Source organism: Octopus sinensis, linkage group LG3, assembly GCF_006345805.1.
Source record: "Octopus sinensis linkage group LG3, ASM634580v1, whole genome shotgun sequence".
Taxonomy (NCBI): domain Eukaryota; kingdom Metazoa; phylum Mollusca; class Cephalopoda; order Octopoda; family Octopodidae; genus Octopus; species Octopus sinensis.
This window is the reverse complement of record NC_042999.1, coordinates 157,297,237-157,321,384: the sequence shown is the minus strand read 5'-3', so window position 1 is coordinate 157,321,384 and position 24,148 is coordinate 157,297,237. Positions and strand designations below refer to the sequence as shown.

At 38.0% G+C, this 24,148-nt stretch overlaps 1 protein-coding gene across 2 annotated transcripts in view; it reads left to right on the top strand.

Moving 5' to 3' along the window:
* Positions 1–389: 389 nt before the first annotated feature.
* The window catches only part of LOC115209690 (zinc metalloproteinase nas-15-like), a 34,774-nt gene continuing 11,015 nt past the window's right edge, over positions 390–24,148 (top strand). The window contains exons 1-6 of one of the 2 annotated variants that reach the window (XM_036501535.1): positions 390–522; positions 8,538–8,553; positions 13,032–13,067; positions 14,803–14,843; positions 17,675–17,750; positions 20,574–20,700. In XM_036501535.1, the coding sequence (XP_036357428.1) occupies positions 463–522; positions 8,538–8,553; positions 13,032–13,067; positions 14,803–14,843; positions 17,675–17,750; positions 20,574–20,700 (356 nt within the window). In that variant the 5' untranslated portion in view covers positions 390–462. Of the gene's footprint in view, positions 523–8,537; positions 8,554–13,031; positions 13,068–14,799; positions 14,844–17,674; positions 17,751–20,573; positions 20,701–24,148 lie in introns of both variants that reach the window. The other variant, XM_029778173.2, reaches the window with a different exon arrangement.

Sequence of the window (24,148 nt, the reverse complement as noted above, 5' to 3'; positions counted from 1 at the left end):
AACAGCTCGATTTTTGGTACGCCACGGTGAGAAAAGAAATTCTTTCGTGAATATGTATGTGTACGAAAGGGTTTTCATTCACGGTACCGTAACTATAAAGTGACTGAATAAAGCAGATTTTCCGATTTTTGTTTTTTAAATATCATTGCATTATGTTCTCCAGCTAACGTCTTTTGTGTTACATAATATATTCTTGCCTTTATTGTTGGCTAAATTAAACGAAGTAAATTTATGCTTGTTTAAGTGATATGCGCTTATCTGCATCTTATTCGAAACTTTGTTGATCCCATTATCAACATATACGTTAAGAGTTATCTTTTCCGTTTTTGTATCAACATCCAGGTGTTTTTTAATCATAGTTCACAAATCCCCGAACACCTGTTGAAAATAAACATTTTCTTTTTACGCTTAATCATATATAATACACTTATCATTGTATTCCAAGTCATTTGTATTCCAAGTATGTCTGGCACTTTGATTTTCCTTACCATATCCCTGGCGATATGCTGTGCACCCATATTGGTATGTATTCTTTTAGAAATTCCATTATCTTTGATGAACGCTAATGACATAATCTATCATTGGAGCATATCATTTCTCTGTAAGTTCCAGCATCCCCAATATTCGATTTCGCTAAATATTGCTAACTATGAATGCATAAACGTCAACTTCGATAAATCGGTGGCCTGCCACTATGCAAGAAATTCATGTATATATGTATGCCATTATTCAGTTTTATTTCAAGATTTCTTGCCAATAGAGAAAGAGCTGGTGGATCTTTTCAGTTTGAACGGCAGTTTTTAACATAATTTCTAGGTAATTAAAAAATTTTAAACTTCGTATACTGGTAGAATGTGTTTATAAAACATCTTTTTCTCTTGCCTTTATTGAGAAAATTCTATAGTTTGTAAGATATTTGTTGTTTTTTTCCTTCAATTTCTGCAATTTCAACCAATCAGTGACGTCTATTGAGTTAAAAAGCATTCTGTGCCGCATGAATATGTCCCTCGTTTAAGAAACAGATTGGGTTTATTTACATTTGTGAAGAAAAAAAGATACCCTTCCCCCACCCCTAACCCTAACCCTAAAACAGATTGAAATGCAATAGATCGATTCTAGGGTCATAATTATGGGTGACAATTTCATATGACATCGCTAGAAAAAACTGCCGTTCAAACCGAAAAGATCCGAGTCGGTTTCTAACCTAGACCCTAGGCTCCTTTATTGGAATTTCAACATCAACAACATGGTATGTATGTATGTATGTATGTATGTATGTATGTATGTATGTATGTATGTATTTATGTATGCATGTATGCATGTGTGTGAGTGTGCGTGCGTGCGTGCGTACGTGCGTGTGTGTGTATGTATGTATGTATGTATGTATATGTATGTGCAGATTTGTATGTTTTGCATTATGTATGTATTCTCATGCATATAGTTGCATATCTAGACATGATAAACTTATGGAAAGTTTTACAGGTTTTTACAGTTTCCAGTGATGAATTGGATCTGCATTCTTCGAATTAGCTTTCTCCTTTCTGATTTTGAGGAGCCTAATTTCTCACGATTGGTATTTAGGCGAGTGTGGTAGGAATTTCAGTCATATCGGTGATTCCACTGTTCGTCTTCACACAACACTGTGAGTTCCTATACAGAGATTTAAAGATGTTGATATACCTGCTCGGGACACCGTAGACTCTCAAGATATTCCAGAGTGTACCTCAGATAACCCTGTCAAATACTTTCTTAAAGTTGATGAAATTAGTAAGCAACTTCATTGTATGTTCTCTGCTTTGCTCGATTATATGCCGCAATTCAAGATCTGTTCCACACAGGACCTGCCACTCCGAAAACCTGCCTGCTCCTTTCTCAACACAATATCAATCTCCTTCTTTAATCTCTTCAATAGGATACTCTTTTACTCTTTTACTTCTTTCAGTCATTTGACTGCGGCTATGCTGGAGCACCGCCTTTAGTCGAGCAAATCGACCCCGTACTGTAAGCCCAGTACTTATTCTATCGGTCTCTTTTTGCCGAACCGCTAAGGGACGGGGACGTAAACACACCAGCATCGGTTGTCAAGCGATGCTAGGGAGACAAACACAGACACACACATACATACATATATACGATAGGCTTCTTTCAGTTTTCCGTCTACCAAATCCACTCACAAAGCATTGGTCGGCCCGGGGCTATAGCAGAAGACACTTGCCCAAGGTGCCACGCAGTGGGACTGAACCGGGAACCATGTGGTTGGTTAGCAAGCTACTTACCACACAGCGTACAGATAATAGTGTAATGTCACGCCATTCGTTGTTGTCTGTCAGACTACCTTTTTATGCCTCCACTCATCTTGTAGTCTTCCTGCTGACAAAGTTGAACAAATGTGTCAGCAGATTGTACAACTGTTTCTTCGCCATGCTTCGACAGTTCAGGAGGTATCTCATCCATGCCAGCTGTTTTGTTGTTCTCCGCACTGCGTATTCACTTCTTCAGCTATGTTAATATTCATTTTATTCATTGTGGTGTGTGCGAGAGATTCGAAATAAAGGCACCTACCTTCTCTTCGCTCTGACGGAGACCCTTCAACGGTAACGGATCCTTCGACACGGCCCGACCCGACCCGAAAGCTAGAGGTAGCAGCTGCTTCACCCAACCTTAACAACGAGATCACCCGTCTTAACCCCTCGACGACCGGACTCGAAAAAAGCAGAATGACACGCTCGCTGCGCACGCCTCACGACTGCCCCTTCCGGTCAGCCCCAAGTTCCGGTCAGCTCCCCAGCTGCTGACGTCATCCCACATTCATGATTGGTTTGTTACCCATTTCAAATGTAGTCGCTAGAATTGGCTGATTGAAAACTTCACGAAAATGTTTTTCCAGCGCGTTGCTTGTTCCTCAGCCTTGATCCGTACACTGGAACCACTCCTCACAACTTGTTAACTCGTAAGCGATCATATATAGCGTTCGTGAGTCTTTTCTGTTTGCAGTTTTTTGCGTTTCCGCATCTTTCTTTTCTAGCCTCTACTGCTTCTCTTTTCTACACATTTTCTTCACTTTCCGATCAATTCTCCGATGGCTTTCACCAAAGCCGGTCCCAAGCCCGGTTGAAAAAGAGGAGGTTTGGGCATGGGGTTAGCAACCCCGCCATGTAGAAACGTTCACCTACTATAAAAACAACGATGCCGAACTAAGATATTCCTTCCTTCCTACATACATACATACATACATACATACATACATACATACATACATACATACATACATGCATGCATGCATGCATACATACATACATACACACACATACATACATACATATACACACCGTCTAAGAATTCATAAGTCAGAAAAAGTATGCACTTGTAGCGGACGCTTAGTGAAATACACACACACTCTCTCTGACATATATAACATAAATACGGACGTAGCAGATAACAGCTAACCTTCGGCCGCTTGGGCCCTGTTGTGTCCACTACTCTGATTGGTTGGTATTGGCCCAGTTTGTCTCTTGCTCTATTACGCGCCAATGTGCGAGCCGACCAATTGCAGCCTTCTGATAAGGTCTCGTGACACAGTCTTCTAAATTCTCTGCTGGAGCCTCCTAGTAACTATAAAAGCTAGATCAACAAACCGTATTTTGTCTTTGCTTCTAGTCCTTCTAAGGACTAACCTCTGACCACAGAGCACCCAGCGACAGGCAACCAGTTCCAGCGACTCAGCCAATTCCAGTGACATGACACCACCAGCAGTATTTCCGGACCTCCACCTACGTTGCCTTCATCTTAACGTCGCCTTCAGCTTATCGACGCCAATATTCACCCAGGTTTAACTTCTCACTGTTTGTGAATACTTCAACAGTAAGCTCAACCTGCGAGAACCTTCTGTACCAAGTGACCCGGCACAGCTTAGAAGCCACAACCGCTTACACGAAATGTGTTCAACCGGCTCTGCAATTGGCGCCTCAACTTGTTTGTTACAGAACTTCCACTATTGCGTACCTTACTACGAACTGGTATTTATCTTCATCTTGTGTCTGAACTTCTAGTGTCCTGTTATAGACTCATTTCTATGCTCTGTATTTTATCTCACACGCATACACCTTTGTTTGTACACACATATACATTATTGTATGTTTGACGGCCTGTCTATTATTGTTCTTATCATATATGTACTTATGGCGCACACACAGACGCACTCTGCTAACATCTAAATAAAATCTTTCTCTTAAAGCTTTTACGGTTGTGTCATCGTCTTCCTTATTCTTTCTGGCACTCATATCATTTATCCATATTTTGGCTTTTATTGTAAGGCGACCGTGCGGTGTTTAAACGAGTCATTCATTCGTCACCTCTTCTTTCGCACGGTCGTTCTACACATTCGTTCATTTGACAGCAGAGTAGGTGTACAGTGTACATATCTGTAGCGAGACTGTTGTCGCATCGTTTAGACTTAATTAAATAGTCGGAAATCGGTTCATCCGGCATGTTCCAAACGATTGGTCACATAAACCGGTCATGTGATGGCGTAATACGTGACCGAGTCCGTTTCTTGGATTAGTCTAGTTTTACGCGAGATCTAATCGTGTTGTGCGATAGACACAACAGTGCGGCAAAGTCAAATGTCTGTGTGAGCCTCAGTTTAACTTTAAATAGGAGAGTTTTCCCTGTTTTGGCCAGTGAGATGGGAATTTCCTAGGAGCTATGTCACGTCTTTTTGATCCTGTTTCTGAAGCACATGTAACCAAATTCCAACTGAATTGAGAAGCTGACTATGATTTCTACTGATAGCTGTCTTCATGATGTATCCAACTTGTTTGCTGTACAAATTAATTTAGCAGATGAGTAAAGTGTCGCAGTTCATTGAAAACCCGTTTTCTTGTATTTCTTTCCACTGTTTCATATACAACTCAGGGAATCAAGAACTTGTAATAATACAAAAGCCAGAGACACGCTTCATACCACCTAAATATCCATTACGGCCAATGTTACTAGTCGGTTTCGCAGTGGGGGGTTCAACAAGATGTTAGGTATCAGCTCAGTTCTGTAAGCCTGTGCTCTTCTGGGCTAGCAGTTATGGAAGAAAATACGGCGACTGCTTTGGAGGTGAAAAAATACACTCAGTTTGTGGTTGTTGTAAAAAAAGACGAAACGAATTGAGCAAAAGTTAAGTTCAGAATTTTATCCTTTGGATGTTGTAAGACTATAAGAGTTTTCTAGAAATGTGTATACGGTTTAGGAGGTGGTATTCTTGTAGGACTGAAACGAATGCAGTGGTACTTTATGGATAGCGACATTTGGGCATCCGTCACCCCGAAAACGCTACACATATGTATATATATATATATACACATACTGCACACTTAGATTAACACGCACGCACGCATGCACGCACGCACACACACACACACACACACACACATACACATTTATAATAAGATTAAAATATCGCGTAGAAGGTCGACAAAGGAACATATGAAAAATTCACTCGCAAGACGTGAACATGCTCTTCCCTTCTTCAGTTATCGTCCAAAAGCCATAATATCGCACCTTTAACGATAAGATTGTTCATATTGGTGGTGTCAACAACAAAAAGCTGCTTGGAATGAAAACAAACAAAAGGCACAGATAGTTGGTACTATATAAATATACACATTCAGATAAAGGCCTTACGGCTATGAGACAACGTTAAAACAAGACATGTGGAGAAGTAACGCCAATGGGAAATGATGTCCTATTGGACTTGAAAACGGCCGTAGAGAGATGGAAAGATAGAAAAGAAGGTGGGAGGATGGAAGAAATAGAATGAAAGATAGAACGAAGTCGAGAGCCGAAGAGAAACATGACATGTTAGTTGTCAAACACGAAAAAGAAGGGTGAAAGAAGAAACGAGATGGTCAAGTGGTCTCGAAAATGGTGGGGGGGGGGGAGAGAAAAAACAAGTAGTGAAGGGCAGAGAAAAAGGGCCGAGGAAAAGATGGAGGCAAAATAAAGGGAAAAAAGGGACATATGGAAAAAAGAAATGCAGAAGGAGATACAAGAGATAATAGGGAGAAAGAAAGGGGGCAAAGGAGGGGTGCACAGAGCAAGAGAGAAGGAAGGAAAATAGTAAAGTGAAAGGGATGAACAGAAAGAGCAACAGAGAGGTAAGGTGATGAGAGAGGAAAGACAAACAAGAAGGAAAAAGAGAAAGCATGGGAGTAGGGAAGAGGAAAAGAGAAAGAGAGAGAGAGAGAGAGGGAGGAGAGAGAAAGTGAAAGCACCAAAAATATTCGTTGTATGGGATGCTACAAAGTGGGAACAAAGAGGATTGTGAGTGGCGTTGTATCAGAAAATAAGATTCAAAGATTGGCGCAGGAGTGGCTGTGTGGTAAGTAGCTTGCTAACCAACCACATGGTCCCACTGCGTGGCATCTTGGGCAAGTGTCTTCTGCTATAGCCCCGGGCTGACTAATGCCTTGTGAGTGGATTTGGTAGACGGAAACTGAAAGAAGCCTGTCGTATATATGTATATATATATATATATATATATATAAGTGTGTGTGTGTGTGTATGTGTGTTTGTGTGTCTGTGTTTGTCCCTCTAGCATTGCTTGACAACCGATGCTGGTGTGTTTACGTCCCCGTCACTTAGCGGTTCGGCAAAAAGAGACCGATAGAATAAGTACTGGGCTTACAAAGAATAAGTCCCGGGGTCGATTTGCTCGACTAAAGGCGGTGCTCCAGCATGGTCGCAGTCAAATGACTGAAACAAGTAAGAGTAAAAGAGTAAATGATATGATCGGATGCATTCAAAGCGCCCCACAATTCAGGTTTCGGCTCTAATACTAATAGCCTTAAGCTTCCCCTGTCGCTTCTACACACTGGTTATAGGTATTCGAGGGTGAGCAATAATGTAAGAGAAAGAGCACAGCAATAATGAGAGAAAAAATGATGGGTGTTGTCTTGGTTATTTCAAGTGTTTCGTATGTTTCAGCATTCTGCGGCATAAGACGTCACAGTGGATGCAGCCAGTAGATGTACCCTATAGGGAAGTATGATGAGCAAACACATCGTCAGGTGGCTGAAGAGGAAATACGAGGCCAGCAGCAACCAAATTTAAACACACTAGTTAAAAATACTGTTGCGAAATCAAATTGCCGTTCACACTTTCAAAGTCGAGACTATAATTGATTTAAAATTTTGGGACAAGGCCAGCAATTTTGGGAGAAGGGGTAAGTCGATTACAGCGACCTCAGTAATTAACTGGTGTGGAGGCGCAATGGCCCAGTGGTTAGGGCAGCGGACTCGCGGTCATAGGATCGCGGTTTCGATTCCCAGACCGGGCGTTGTGAGTGTTTATTGAGCGAAAACACCTAAAGCTCCACGAGGCTCCGGCAGGGGATGGTGGTGATCCCTGCTGTACTCTTTCGCCACAACTTTCTCTCACTCTTACTTCCTGTTTCTGTTGTACCTGTATTTCAAAGGGCCGGCCTTGTCACTCTCTGTGTCACGCTGAATATCCCCGAGAACTACGTTAAGGGTACACGTGTCTGTGGAATGCTCAGCCACTTACACGTTAATTTCACGAGCAGGCTGTTCCGTTGATTCGGATCAACCGGAACCCTCGTCGTCATAACCGACGGAGTGCTTCCACATAATTAACTGGTACTTATTTTATTGACTTCGAAACGATGAAGAGAGAAGATGACCTCAGTAGAATTCGAGCAGCGAGTTAGAAGAATCGTTAGCACGCCGGGCAAAATGCTTAAAAGCATTTCATCCGTCTTCACGCTCTGCGCTCAAATTCCGGTGAGGTCGACTTTTCTTTTCATTGTTTTCGAGTTGATAAAATAAGTACCAGTCGATTACTGGGGTCTATGTAACCGACTTACCCCTTCTACCGAAATTGCTGGCCTTGTCCCAAAATTTGAAATCAATATAGTCACGACTCTGAAAGTGTGGACGGCATTATTTTCAACCTGTGAGTTCAAATTTGGTCGCTGCTGGTCTTGCATTTCCTTTTTAACTGCCTGTCCATGTGTTTGCTCATCAGACTATTCCTATATTAACAGTTGTTTTACGATGCTTGTTCATTTTGCGTTAAAAATCAATACTTTGACAACCTTATTGATGGCAGTATCAGAAACTGATGAGCCAGACTAAGACGTTTAAACAGAAATTAACTGGATTAGCTTTGGACAAGTCAGCTAACACTTTTAGTCCTGCATGCATCTATATGAATTAAGTAATTCGTTACTATTGGCTTTAACAATGAAATATTTGTCAGCCAATGTTCTGAATCTAAATCCCACCAAGAGTAACCCAACAAATTTCCCTCAAAGTACACTTTACTGTCTTAAAAAAGAGAGACATTTGATTAGATTAAATAGTCCTAATGAATTATCTAAAAGTTTTGCGAGCCTGACCTTTCCATCAAGCAGTATATTATCTAATATTCATATTATATATGCAATTTATACTTCTATGATTTGCTAATTGCTCGATTAATATAATTTTTAGATCTAGATTCATTTATCTTTCTTTTTTCTTTTGCAGGGTACTGATCCCAATGGTAAGTCTTATTTCAAACACTTCATTGTTAAATATTCATTACTTCAAACTAAATAAAGAGTTCGTAGGAAAACGAGATGTAGATAAAATGGATTATATATATATATATATAACTAATGTAGGATAAAATTATTTTCGAAAAAAATTTTTTATCGATGGCCAGCATATCAAAGAAATACCTTTAAAGGTTAAATTTATAAATAACTTATAAAATAGGGGCAAAAGAAAAATTCTAATGCCAAATATGCCGAAAAAAGACAAAATTGTCAATAACCATTAATAAATTATAATGGTTATTGACAATTTTGTCTTTTTTCGGCATATTTGGCATTAGAATTTTTCTTTTGCTCTTATTTTATAAGTTATATATATATATATATAAAAAAAATTTAAATTAATAAGGGTGAAAATTTGAATATTAATTTGATTAATTTAATTGTTAAATATTCATTTCTTCAAACTAAATAAAGAGTTCGTAAGAAAACGAGATGTAGATAAAATGGATTATATATATATATATATATATATATATATATATATATATATATATATATATATATATATATATATATTAAAATTTAAAATAATAAGGGTGAAAAATTGAATGTTAATTTGATTAATTTCAATTTAAAACCAGTGGTCTAGCATATTTAAAAATCTGAAGTTTCAGAAAAAATTATATTACATACATATAAGAGGGATGACCTGTAATTGGACATCCATTATGCTAGAAGAATTTTCTTGAGAACATTCCTTTCTTAGTGGTAAGACCATACCGGATCTTCTTCTAGCATAATGGATGTCCACTTACAGGTCATCTCTCTTATATATATATATATATATCTTATTATAAAAGGCAGATTTTATCTGCCTCCCTTTGTAACTTATAGAAATCTACAATATAGGATTTCTTCAATTACAATTTACCTAGCATTTTTAAGAGTAGAATGCATCGGGTCATGCCAGGTCCAGTTTTTAAAATTTAAACTCCAATTAAGCAAAATTTACAGAAAACTCACATTCTGGTGTGTATGTCAAATGCTTTTCTTAATGTGGTTTACACCACACGCACACGCACACACACAGTGTGCAACGAATAAAATGAAAGTAAATAGCGACAGAGTGATTTGAGGAAGACTAAACTGAAAGTATTTAAACCACTACTCAAAAAATAAAAAAACACAGCAAACAGAAACAAATAAATACATAACGATTTACTCCTCACACAATTTCTTCAATTAGAGTGTACCTATGATTTTTCAGAGTACTTCAGTAGGTGATGCCATAAAAAATTTCTTTCAATTTTACCACCAATTAAGACAAAATTCGAGAAAACTCAATATTTTAACATATCACTCCGAAAGCATTGATGTACATGTGTGCGTGCGTGAGTGTGTGTGTGTCATTCCTCACACACACGCATACACATACATATATGAGAGTGGCAAACACAAACGTTTCAAACAACTACATACAAACACGTGTGTGTTTGTTATTAGTAAAAAAGGCACCAAAACACAACTCACTTATCATTCCAACACATTTGCAAAGACACACGGACGGTGGAATTGCTATAACAATACAGAAAAGGTAAATTGGTTTTTATTTTACTCTGTATATATTTTATTATATAATATTATATATAGATATATGTATATATAATTGCAGTATGAAACAGTGTTTATGTATAAACAGACGACACTTATATATAGTTATTATAATAAGAGATTAATAAATGTATGCATCCGTTTAACCCTTTCGTTACCAAACCGCCCGAATTTACCTATTCATATTTAAATGAGAATATCAGAGCAAATCTCTTTAGTACATTCGTGAAAACACGTATTATACTTCGTAAACACTTCAACTACAGTTTTGTACAAAAATCGAAGTGTAATTTTAATTCCGTGAATTATGGGAGATTTTTTTCCGAAATTTGTTCCTACTGTGTTTTCAAAATTTGTAATTCTGACAAAAAATGGATACGAATTTCATTATATCAAGCAGCGAGTCAGAATTCGAAGGATTTTCTACTGAAGACCTTCATAAATCTAACTCTATGACTGAAAAAAAAAGCATCTTTATATAAGAGTGAAGTTGTGTGTCTGTCTCCTACGATTTAGATTCCTAACTACTCCCACATTTTGCGGTGCAGTTTAACCAAAAGCGGGTATCTTATAGTCGTGATTCATATCGATCCCTTCTGGGTATTAGCGCGCGTCTACGATGAGTCTACGATTTTAAAAAAAAATTTACCATCATATTTTTCCATTTTAATGCATTTTTTTCGCTTTTATATAAGGGAAGTAACTCTCTAAAAATATCTACGATGTGTCAACGATTAAAAAAAAATTTACCTTAATTTTTTTTCAATTTTTAATGCATTTTTTTGCTATTTTTTGGCTATAACTCTCTAAAAATGCTTATATAGTTATTTCCCTTACAAACCCGAGCAACGCCGGGCGATACTGCTAGTATATATATATATAATATATATATATATATATATATATACGAGCGAGTAGAAAAACGAAAGAAGAGCACTCAACAGATTTATTGGGAGTTATATGTCTAGATCAAAACAGTTTGATTCAAACTCCTTGGTACTCTGAGTTTCAAGCGTGTTGCTAGTCTTCGGCCATTGGGGTCAGAATGAGAGTTCGATTGAAGAGAGTCAATGTTTAACTACTGGGCGATCTGACTGCATGCTGAGACATATAAACTTGTAAATGAAGCACAAACAACAAGTTTTACATTCCGAGAAGGGATATCAGCTGACCTCAGAGGTACAACGACTATTACCATATCAAAGAAAAAGGGCACAAATCAGATTGTGACAAACTACTGAGAAATTTCGCGTTTATAAACTACTTCAAAATTTCTGGCAATAACTCAACGGACTCATCCCACAATCTGAGACTCACAAACTAGAATCTTTTAGAATAACTATTAGTATGATTTGTTGCGACTGCCACTCACAGGAGAAATGCCTTAGGCAACACAGACTGTTGGACGCAACAACCTTTGACCTACCAGGACACTTGACTTCATAGACTGTGCTAGCCAAACTTAACAATACACAAAAATTCATTACACTTATATGGTTTTATTATACGAACATTCAAAACCGAAGCTTAGTGCCACTCACAAAGACAGATTGTTTGAAGTGAGAACTGGAGTAAGATATGTTGCGTAACTGCTCCTACACATTTTCCTATCTTTCTATCAGTTATAATCCAGCTTACTCCAAGAAAATAGCTAGATATATTGTTCTGCCTTGTTAGATACATCCCAGAATAAAGTCCTCCACAACTGAACTTCAGTATACAGATTATATCACAGCTAGTGCGACTTCAGATGAAGAACTACGGACTATTGCCAACATTTTCGCTGACGTATAGGAGAGAATGCGACTGACTCTCGACTTAAGTAAAACAAAGATCTTATATCAAGAGTCTCTAACTAATAAGAATCTAGACGACCATTCGGGTACATGGACAGATGGTGGAAAATATCGAACCATTCCATTGTCTGATTACCTATGACATTGTAACTATCGAAGAGGAGATCCAGCACCGAATAAAATGTGCCAACGCAGTCATTGGTCATCTGAAAAGATGAAGATCAAGATCGGAGACAATCAGTACCGCGTAATAGGCAATTATTATGGCATCCATCCTCTTATACAGCAGTAAAACCTAGAAAAGATAATGGCATGTCCATAAGCTGAAAATGTACGCCCAGATAAGTTCGAGGAAGGTCATGCACATCCAGTGACAGAACAGACGGAGGAATGTTAGTGTGCTTGAGCAAACAAATATCTCCTGGATTGAAATCCTATTTAAGCAACCATCTGTTCTGACGAGTTGTGTCGTACGAATGGCTGACTCTCGGCTGTCAAAACAATTGTTTTATGGGTGAATAAACAATAGAGCACTCGATGTGGACAAAGGAAGCGGTTCAAAGGCACTTAAAGGAAATCTGAAAAGGTCGTCGATAGATTCCCTAGAGCAGTGGTTTTCAGCCAGGGTTCCGCCAGTACAGTCCAGGGGTTCCGCAAGAAGTTACAAAACTACTAAAATCGGCAGTAATTTTTAATTCTCCTGTGCAGATATGTGTGCATAAGACTATTAAATTATTGCACAGAGGTTCCTCGAGCCAGTGGAATGTTTCCTTGGGGTTCCGCTCCAGCAAAAAGTTTGAAAAGCACTGCCCTAGAGAGACATAAGACTCAATATTCTAGACATTTTTCACAAGCACATTCATGAACTATTTAAGTGAAATGACTTTAATCACCTTGGACATCGTGTCACAAGTTAGAAACAACTTCGCAGAAATTAATCCTATAAATTACAATAGTAACAAAAATCTTTTAATAGAATTACATATTAGCATTTAACACACTTTGTAATTATTGATATGTAACGCTGTATGCCCGTAAAAAGCCTGTTGCTAAACTGAATGTTTTTACTATTTTAGGTTTTGATGAAAGATACCCAGAAGAAAATCCAGGTTGGTGACGATCATTTACTTGTACAACTAAGGCTCTCTCCGTGTTCGTACGCTTTTGCTTGTCTTTGTATGTGCGTGTGCATGTATTTGAGCGTGAAATTATATTGAGGCAATTTTACCAGTTTGTAATGGTGTGGCTACACATCAATAAAAATGTCCTATAGCACCCAGATAGTTGGCCAAACGGTGTGGTATGACCCATCGATCCATCTCCTCAGACCATACTTCACACTCCGATATGCACGAATCAGCATGGCAGTGTGATGCTGGTCTTGTAGCACTATCCCTGATGTTCCGCCTATTTTCTGTGCACCCACAAATTCTAGCGATGGTCTCAGCAGAGGCAGGTGAGCTACTGTTCTTTTGCACTTTTTGTTAGTAGTATGCATATCAGCAGAGAGGATATTGATGCTTTGCATATTGATTATTTTGTTTTCTGATCTGTGTATTTGTGTCTGGATATTGAAAACAACTTTTTCATGTAGATGCAGGAGCAGTTGTATTGTTTGCTGATTACTACATTCTATAAAATTTTCACATTGATTAAAAAACAAACAACTTCTTTATTCAATCATGTTATTAGAATCAACGACGTAATCTAATGCTATGCAATTATAATCTTTATATATAAAGCTGAAGTTGTGTGAGAGTCTGTCTCCTCCGATTTAGATTCCTAACTACTCCCACATTTTGCGGTGCAGTTTAACCAAAAGTGGGTATCTTATAGTCGTGATTCATATCGAGTCCTTCTGGGTATTAGCGCGCGTCTACGATGAGTCTACGATTAAAAAAAAATTACCATCACTTTTTGGTTTTTTGATGCATTTTTTGCTCAGTTTATATAAGGGAAGTAACTCTCTAAAATGCTTATATAGTTATTTCCCTTACAAACCCGAGCAACGCCGGGCGATACTGCTAGTTCAAAATAAATGTTTAGCTTGAGAGGGCTGTGTATAATTTCCGCTGTATAATCCAGCAAAGGCAGCAAGGTGTAATCTTTAATAATCTCACTTGTTTCGGTCATGTTTCAGGCATTTTAGCCGAAAAAAATCAACCGGCCATTATCTAAAAAGAAAAAAAAAATTGGTGCTTGTTCCATTAATACTTTTGCCAAAACGCTAAGTTACAGAGACGCAATCAAACTAACACCAGTTGTCAAGCTGTGTGGAATGTTGCAAACAAAGAGACAAGAAAACACTTACACAGCAAATATGTATGTATGTTTGTGCTATGTATATATATATATATATATATATATTATATATATATATATATATATATATATATATATATATATTATATATATATATATATATATATATATATATATATGTATATATATATATTATATATATATATGTATATATATATACATATACATATATATATATATATACATATATATATACATATATATATACATACATATATATATATATACATATATATGTATATACATATATATATATGTATATATATGTATATACATATATATATACATATATATGTATATGTATATATACATATATATATATATATATATACATACATATATATATATATACACACACATATCCTCCCACAAATATATACACACGCATTCGTTGATACACAGTATCTCTATAAGTTAGTACATACACATGTATTCATTTAATCATACAGAAAAATCACATTCAGTTGATTATTCTGTTATAAACATTTCATAACAAACCAAATTAATCTTGTACAATTACAGATCTGTTTGAAGGAGACATTGAACTCGATGGTGAAAGCCCATTCGTGCGTAACTATTCTTCGCCTTTTTCTTTCCAATGATTTTTCTTTTAAACCACCAAGCTCAGATTACCTCAAGTGCCTAGTTTTTGTGTGAATGTACTTTGTATATTTCATTTACAGAGAGAGAGCGAGAGAGAGAGAGAGAGAGAGGAGAGAGAGAGAGAGAGAGAGAGAGGAGAGAGAGAGAGAGAGAAAGAGCATCATACTACACGTTTTCAGTGAGCTTTCTGATGTTATTTCTAAAATCCACCTGTATATCATGATTTAAATATTTACATTTTGAGGCCCCGCCTCCATTATTCCTTCCCTGGTATTGTTAGGGTCGTATGCTGATATCATACCTTTACCCACCATGTCCATGTCTTCTTTCTGCTATATAATGCAATTTTTTTGTATCCAGTAGTCTTCACATCAATAGTTTACAACCTAATGAGGTCGTATTATAAAGTTCCCGGGCTAGTTATGTTTAATGAAAATTAACATTTGATGCTCCCTATAAGATAACTCATATTTCTTATAGCATCAAATCTTAATGGAGTTTCTTGCGTGTTTGTTATTTGAGACAATTCAAATAAAACTTCTCTAAACTGAAAAGCACAGATTTTCATCTCAAGTACTTCAGACATTCTTTGAGTATTTTCCGTTCTGGTTCTCATAACTAGTTTCATGAACCGATAACACCAAGATGTATGACCGTAAAATTTTCTAAACTATTATCATATGCAATTCTCTTTGCTTAAAAACTATCATAATTGTAGAAAAGGATAGTCCCCGCCTTCTCTGATTCACAACCTATTCATATAATTTATTTTCAAGGTCTTGCTATTTGCCAGTTTACCACTTTTAATGATTTTCAATTTTCCTTCTTGATTGCGCCAAAAACGGGTCCACTTTTCTATTAGTTCCAGTTTTTCGGAATCTCTATTCCAATGCTTTTATTTTGAATAATTAATCACACTTAATTTAAATTTAGTTGTGCAGGACAGTCTCTTATGTTTTAGACATTGGGAGGTGGTGAAAGAGCAAAACAAAAATGAAGTAACAGACCTATTTCTTTACTACACACAAGGGGCTAAACACAGAGGGGACAAACAAGGTCAGACAAACGGATTAAGTCGATTATATCAACCCCAGTGCGTAACTGGTACGAGCTGGCAGAAACGTTAGCACGCCGGGCAAAATGCTTAGCGGTATTTCGTCTGCGTTACGTTGTGAGTTCAAATTCCGCCGAGGTCGACTTTACCTTTCATCCTTTCGGGGTCGATAAATTAAGTACCAGTTACACACTGGGGTCGATGTAATCGACTTAATACCTATGTCTGTCCTTGTTTGTCCCCTCTGTGTTTAGCCCCTTGTGGGTAATAAAGAAATATGTACTTATTTAATCGACTCCGAAAGGATGAAAGGCAAAGTCGACCTCGGCGGAATTTGAACGCAGAACATAGCGGCAGACGAAATGCGGCTAGGCATTTCGCCCGGCGTGCTAACGTTTCTGCCAGCTTGCGAAGTAACATACCATTGTGTTGAGTCAGAAGTTTTGCAATATTTTATTTGATCGGATCCATGAGTCACTTGCTGTGCCCGTGACATTTTATCAACCAAGAGAAGGTGAAAGCTTCAGTGAAGAAGTTCTTCGTCTCAAAGGACAAGAACTGGCATCAGCATGGGGTCAAAGAACGGACAGAAATGTGGCTTCAGATGGTACAACACAATGGTTTCTACTTTAAATCAATATTTAAAGCTGCTGCTTTTGTTGCAATTTGACGAATGAAGCAAATAAGTTATTAAAATCTTTCCGAACATTTGATTTAACGCAGTATTTTGCTAGTCAATGGTTGGTTCTATTAGGTACATATGTAAAACGATGGAATGCATACTCTTTTACTCTTTTACTTGTTTCAGTCATTTGACTGCGGCCATGCTGGAGCACCGCCTTTAATCGAGCAACTCGACCCCAGGACTTATTCTTTTTGTAAGCCCAGTACTTATTCTATCGGTCTCTTTTTGCCGAACCGCTAACGGACGGGGACGTAACACACCAGCATCGGTTGTCAAGCAATGCTAGGGGGACAAACACAGACACACAAACACACACACATACATATATATATATATACATATATACGACGGGCTTCTTTCAGTTTCCATCTACCAAATCCACTCACAAGGCTTTGGTCGGCCCGGGGCTATAGCAGAAGACACTTGCCCAAGATGCTATGCAGTGGGACTGAACCCGGAACCATGTGGTTGGTTAGCAACACAGCCACTTCTGCGCCTACAATAGATTTTAAAATAAATGGCTAATGTTTTCGATGATCAAGATGAAATTAAACTCTATAACCTCAAATCAAAGATAGAAAAAATGTTATAGAACTACCGACAGGAATCGAGTCAGGCCTCTGCAGTCATCGAGACGACTTTGCTAACTTTTACTAACTTTGCTAATTTTTACACGAAAACGACCTAGCCTAATTGAATTAGTAATTTCTATATTGGTTCACATTAGTATGTCACGATCAATTTTAAGCAGCCATTTTCTGTAATTATTTAATTAATTTCTTTCAGTCTTAGTTTCATACTGTTTCTGTGTAACTATTTTTGTTTGACCAAGATATATTTCCGATATTCATTGCAATGTCTGTATTCTCCGGATATTTCGTCCTTAGTTTGCATACAATGCCTGTTGATTCCAGGAACCCGTTCCCACACACGCACACATGCATGTCCGAATGCCTCATACCAGGCACACAAGGGGAGCCAAGATGAATGTTGTGTTTGAATGCATGTTTTCATGCTTGATCAATCTATCTGTAAATTATCTGTTTCTCCTACAGGACAGAAATGCTGTGGGAGATAGAAGACGGTTATGGCCCAATGGAATTGTCCCATACGAAATTTCTTCATATTTCAGTAAGTATAAATTCCTATTATGATTTCCCATTACCACATTCCGAAAGGAATTCTTGTATGAGAAATGAGAATCAGTAACATTTCTATGATTTTTCCAGTATCCTTAATAAGTTTGGTTAGCAATTCTCAAATAATTATTGTTGCTGTATTGTATCGCTCAAATGCGATTTACTTTGTGTAGTCACTGTATAATTGTCGGAGACATTTAGAATTGGCATCATATGTACAGTATGAAGGACAGTAGAGCAATGTAATAAATAGTAATAATAATAATAGATTAAAATAAACCCGTATTTGAAAGATGTTCACCTTCAACTCGTGATAATGTGTAACCAAGTGCATCTTGTTTGCATGGCCATTGACTTGCAAGCTCGGAATGCCACCAAGCCTTTCTTGTGCGAAGGTAATTTTTTGGGATCTCCTGCTTTATGAAATTCAAAACCCGTCGAAGAGCGGACGAACTTATGAGAATCAACAACCTTCCTATTGCTCGCAATTGTGATCCCCCCGAGGATAAATCCGGGGTCGGATCTCATAAGTTATTTTGATGTTACCTGCATGCTGTTGCTTTTAGCACTGGTACCAAACCGTAATGATTCCGTCTTTCCTTTGGATTTGCTGGTGATATGGAGATTATTTGCCACATGGGCAAATCACTTGTCCTCCAAAACGTCGCCTAGTCTTGCATCCTATCATATAACCATCATTATTATTGATGAAATCAGAATAAACTTTATTAACCTACTGTCCAATAATCTCTCCGCTCAGCTAGTTCATCACTAAATATTACATTTGACCGTTCACTTAACTCCATCACGAACTAATTCTCCATTGGGTGCACAGAAATTAGGATCTATCCAAACAGCCGATCGGAAGACTACACCAAGCAGCAAAAGAAATAAATGCTGTGCATTACAAGCACTTACTTCTAGACAAAGTCACGACACAAAACAGACCACTCCTTATTATGTTGTAAGATTAGGCTGCAGCACAAAAGGTTTCAACGGACTAGCAACAGTGGTACCCACGCATCAACTTCAATAAGTTGCCCCAGAAGCATTTCATGCCGCTGTTCACAGAAGTTTTTTTCACAGAGCAAGCAGCTCCTTGCAATCCAGAAACACCGCTGCCACACGGAAATGGGAAACTGCAAAGCGTCATTTATCTTTTACTTGTTTTAGTTTTTAGATTGCAGCCATGTTGGGGCACAGCCTTGAAATCGAACGAAGCAACCCCAGTATTCTATTTTTAAAGTCTAGTCCTTATTCTATCGATTACTTATGCCAAATCGCTAAGTTACAGGCATGTAAACGCATCAACACTTGTTGTCAAGCAATGGTGAGGGACAAACACAGATATAAAGGCACGCGCGCATACACACATGTGGTGGGCTTTTTTCTTTTAGATAAGATGGGCTTCTTTCAGTCTCAGCGCTGGAGGTCGCGAGGATTTAATTCTTCGCATGTACAAGAGCACATTTTGCACCAAAAAGTCAATGTATGAGTTTCTTATTTCTTTATTGCCCACAAGGGGCTAAACATAGAGGGGACAAACAAGGACAGACAAACGGATTAAGTCGATTACATCGACACCAGTGCGTAACTGGTACTTAATTTATCGACCCCGAAAGGATGAAAGGCAAAGTCGACCTCGGCGGAATTTGATCTTAGAGCGTAAAGACGGACGAAATACGGCTACGCATTTCGCCCGGCGTGCTAACGATTCTGCCAGCTCGTCGCCGGGGTCGATTAAATAAGTACCAGTTACGCACTGGGGTCGATATAATCGACTTAATCCGTTTGTCTATCCTTCTTTGTTCCCTCTGTGTTTAACCCCTTGTGGGTAGTAAAGAAATAGGTATTTCGTCTGCCGCTACGTTCTGAGTTCAAATTCCGCCGAGGTCGACTTTGCCTTTCATCCTTTCGGGGTCGATAAATTAAGTACCAGTTACGCACTGGTGTCGACGTAATCGACTTAATCCGTTTGTCTGTCCTTGTTTGTCCCCTCTATGTTTAGCCCCTTGTGGGCCATAAAGAAATAAGAAACTCATACATTGACTTTTTGGTGCAAAATGTGCTCTTGTACATGCGAAGAAATAAATATTCGCGACCTCCAGCGCTGAGACCATCGCACTAGCGTTATAAACAAGAGAGCGTTTTGCTCCAAACAGCCAATGTGAGAGTTTCTCTCATGCAAAATTTGTTCCAATAGACCATCCACACGTGTGACTGAACCCAGACCATGTGGTTGGTAAGCAAGCTACTTACCACACAGCCACTCCTACGCCTATATTATAAGAGTATATCTGTGTGTACTCTGTCAGTGGGGCTATGGGATGTTGGTATATGTTTGTGTAGTTAGGTGAGCGGTTTGAAAGGGTGTATATGAGAAGATGAGATCGAGTGCGCCTGTGAGGGAATAATTGTATTGATGAAGTACATGGGATGGTAAATATGCATGTGTTAGAGCATTCTATTTCTTTACTACCCACAAGGGGCTAAACACAGAGGGGACAAACAAGGACAGACAAATGGATTAAGTCGATTATATCGACCCAGTGCGTAACTGGTACTTAATTTAATTGACCCCGAAAGGATGAAAGGCAAAGTCAACCTCGGCGGAATTTGAACTCAGAACATAACGGCAGATGAAATACAGCTACGCATTTCTCCCGGCGTGCTAACGTTTCTGCCAGCTCTCCGCATGTGTTAGAGCATTCGTATAGCCAGTCAATTTATTTCTAAGTTAAGAAACTTTTATTTATCTAAAAGCTACATACTTTTGTGACCACATTACTAATTGTAACTGTCTATTCTGATGCAGACACTTACGATAAGACCTTGTTCAGAGCAGCCATGAAAGAAATAGAAATGGTAACAGGAAGCTGCATCAAATTTGTACCTAGAACATCTACTCATCATTATTATGTTAAAATAATAACAGGACAGGGGTAAGTACTGTCAGAAGCGATCTAAGTTTGTTGTTTCAGGTACATACGCTTGTGTGGTGCAAGGTGATTGGTGTTTGCACAGTAATAGGTTTCTGGGTAGGCTAACATAAAGATGAAAACTTGAATGAAATCAGAATAAACTTTATTAACCTACTGTCCAATACTCTATCCGCTCAGCTAGCTCATCACTAAATGTTACATTTGACCGTTCACTTAACTTTTGATAAATTCTAAACAAGATAGCAAATAAAATTTAAACTGTGCACAAAAAGACAAGATATAATTATATACATCATACAATATATACATCGACTCCAGTGTTCAACTGGTCCTTATTTTATCGACCCCGAAAGGATGAAAAGCGAAGTCAACCTCGGCGGAATTTGAACTCTGAACATAAAGACGAAATGGCGCTAAGAATTTTTCCCGGCTGCTAACAATTCTGCTAGCTCACTGCCTTGATGATGATGGTGATGATGATGACGATGATGATGATGATGATGATGATGATGATGATGATGATGATGATTGCTATCATGTACATTGTTTTGTCTTGGTATAAAAGTTGGGCTACAGCAAATATTCTGCTCAATACCACAGATTTGCTTGTCAGTTGTTTGACCTTAACCAGTTGAGTATGTCCCTTAGTGGCTGACGATATGTGCATCTCTGATCACGAGCAGAAGTAGTGGGGGAGCATCATAGCCATGTGTTGAGAGGGATTGTTTGGGGTTTGAATAGTTCACCTCTGGAAACATGAGTGGTTCTTTCAACATCCTCAAACAACCCTTAATCAGGGACCTTTTGAGCGGGATGGGCTACCCAACCTGAAGAAAATTCTAACTGGGCCCCACCTGCAAGGTCATGTGCTGTTTATCTTGATATGCGATCACCATGTCGCGCACATATGGTTGTGATGCATGTGCCTGGTGTACCCTTATCAGACGGGTAGTCATGATGGGTATATTGGGCTTTGTATATTTTACCCCAGTGTCACTTTGATGGCATGAACTGCTCTCTCACTCAATAATAATAATAATAATAATAATAATAATAATAATAATAATAATAATAATAATAATGATGATGATGATAATAATAATAATGATAATAATAATAATAATAATAATAATAATAATAATAATAATAATAATAATAATAATAATAATAATGATAATAATAATAATAATAGTAGTAGTAATAATAATAATAATATTAATAATAATAATAATAATGTGAAAGCACGCTATAAAAATAAAACTACTGAATAATAATAATAATAATAATAATAATAATTATGGGAAAAGTAAACCACTCGCTATTCATGGACGACAGAGGAGGACCTAAAGGAGATGGACAGGAAGTCAAGAAAGCTCCTAACGAAGCATGGAGACCGTCATTCACGTGCAGACACTGATCGCCTATACATGAAGAGAGCAAATGAAGAAAGGTGACTGATAAGAAGTAGAAAAAGGACATGACGAAGGGACTACAAAATCAATTCGTGTAACGACAACAGAAGTTGCTGGAAAAAATAGGTGGAGTTGGCTGATGAAAGGAACCTTAAAAAGAGACCGAGAGCACTATACTGGCAGCGTAGGACCAAGCTCTGGCTACGAACTGGAGGGTCAACCCGAGGAATGAGCAAGTGTCTGGTAATGGAAATTTCTATTTCTGATTACCCTTTGATATTATCAATTATTGATAATTTTTTCTGGATAATTTTCAAATTAAAAAGCTGGCATTTTAATTTACTGCCAACAAGGAGCTGTGCTTGCGTGGTAAATTTGAAAAATTAGAATGTATAAGCACGGGGCATATACCGGATTGCCTCATGTATATATATTTAATCTAAGGTGTACCTGCTGAAGAAGACTGCGCCTAGCAAATTATTTTATTTGCTAAAAAAGTCTGAAACCATTGGTCCAGGAGTCAGATGGTAAATGTTTTTATTTTTCATTCCCTAAGAGTGGTTTGGAATTTAACTGTTCTCTTTAGCATGCAAGGAGTTCTACGATGGATACCTCTTAAAATATTTAAATGTACACTGTATTTATATGAATAATATATAGTCTTTTGACTAAATCTTTACACGCTAGGCCACTGGTAATGGAAATTTCTAATATTTCTGATTACCCTTTGATATTATTAATTATATATATATATGTGTGTGTGTGTGTGTGTGTGTGTGTGTGTGTGTGTGTGTGTGTGTGTGTGTGTGTGTGTGTGTGTGTGTGTGTGTGTGTGTGTGTGTATGTATTATGTATGTATGTATGTATGTATGTATGTATGTATGTATGTATGTATGTATGTATGTCTCTATGTATATAAACGGCAAAATCGTTCAAGGGTGGTCGTGCACATCTTTACATTTCCCCAGTCACCCCACAAAGCCATTAAAAAATCAATAGAAGTGACTTTTTTGTGAATTTTCTATCGAAAACCCAATGAAAATGCCCGAAACTTGATACGCCAATTGAATGCCAGTTAGCTGTATGTGATTGGTCGGCGATTTGGACAGTACTCGCGTGCATGTGCGCACGCACGCAGCTGTATATGCATGCATTAGCACTATGACCCGGCGTTGCCGGGTCATAGTGCTAGCATATATATATATATATATATATATATTATTGTTATTTTTTCTATTTGTAATTAAAACAGAACAAGACGAGTTGGCCCTTTCCAAAGCCAAGTTCAGCCCTCTCACTGTCACCATTACTATTCTGCCTCGCTCTGTTCCCTTTATCCACACAACTGAATAATGTTAAGAGAGGGTATAAGATCTTTGACCAGAAAATTAATCATCTGCTCTATATGGGTGATCTAAAACGACAAAGAATTAGAAGAGCTCCTGAATATTGTCAAAGAATTCAGCTCTGATATAGATATGAAATTCGGATATGATAAATGTGCAAAGGCTACTTTCAAAGCAGGGAAGTTCATAAAGGTAGAAAACATAGAACTTGATACTACCACGGCTATTCGAAACCTAGACCTGCTGAAAATTACAGTATTATTGTCAATGTTGTCACAGATAAAGAAACATTTGTACTTATATATTCTTTGCACATATACGGCGCAGGAGTAGCTGTGTGGTAAGTAGCTTGTCTACCAACCACATGGTTCCAGGTTCAGTCCCACTGCGTGGCACCTTGGGCAAGTGTCTTCTACTATAGTCTCGGACTGACCAAAGCCTTGTGAGTGGATTTGGTAGACGGAAACTGAAAAGAAGCCCGTCTTATATATGTATATATATATATCTATATGCATGTGTGTGTTTGTGTGTCTGTGTCTGTCCCCCTCGCATTGCTTGACAACCGATGCTGGTGTGTTTATGTCCCCGTTACTTAGCGGTTCGGCAAAAGAGACCGATAGAATAAGTACTGGGCTTACAAAAGAATAAGTCCCGGGGTCGAGTTGCTCGATTAAAGGCGGTGCTGCAGCA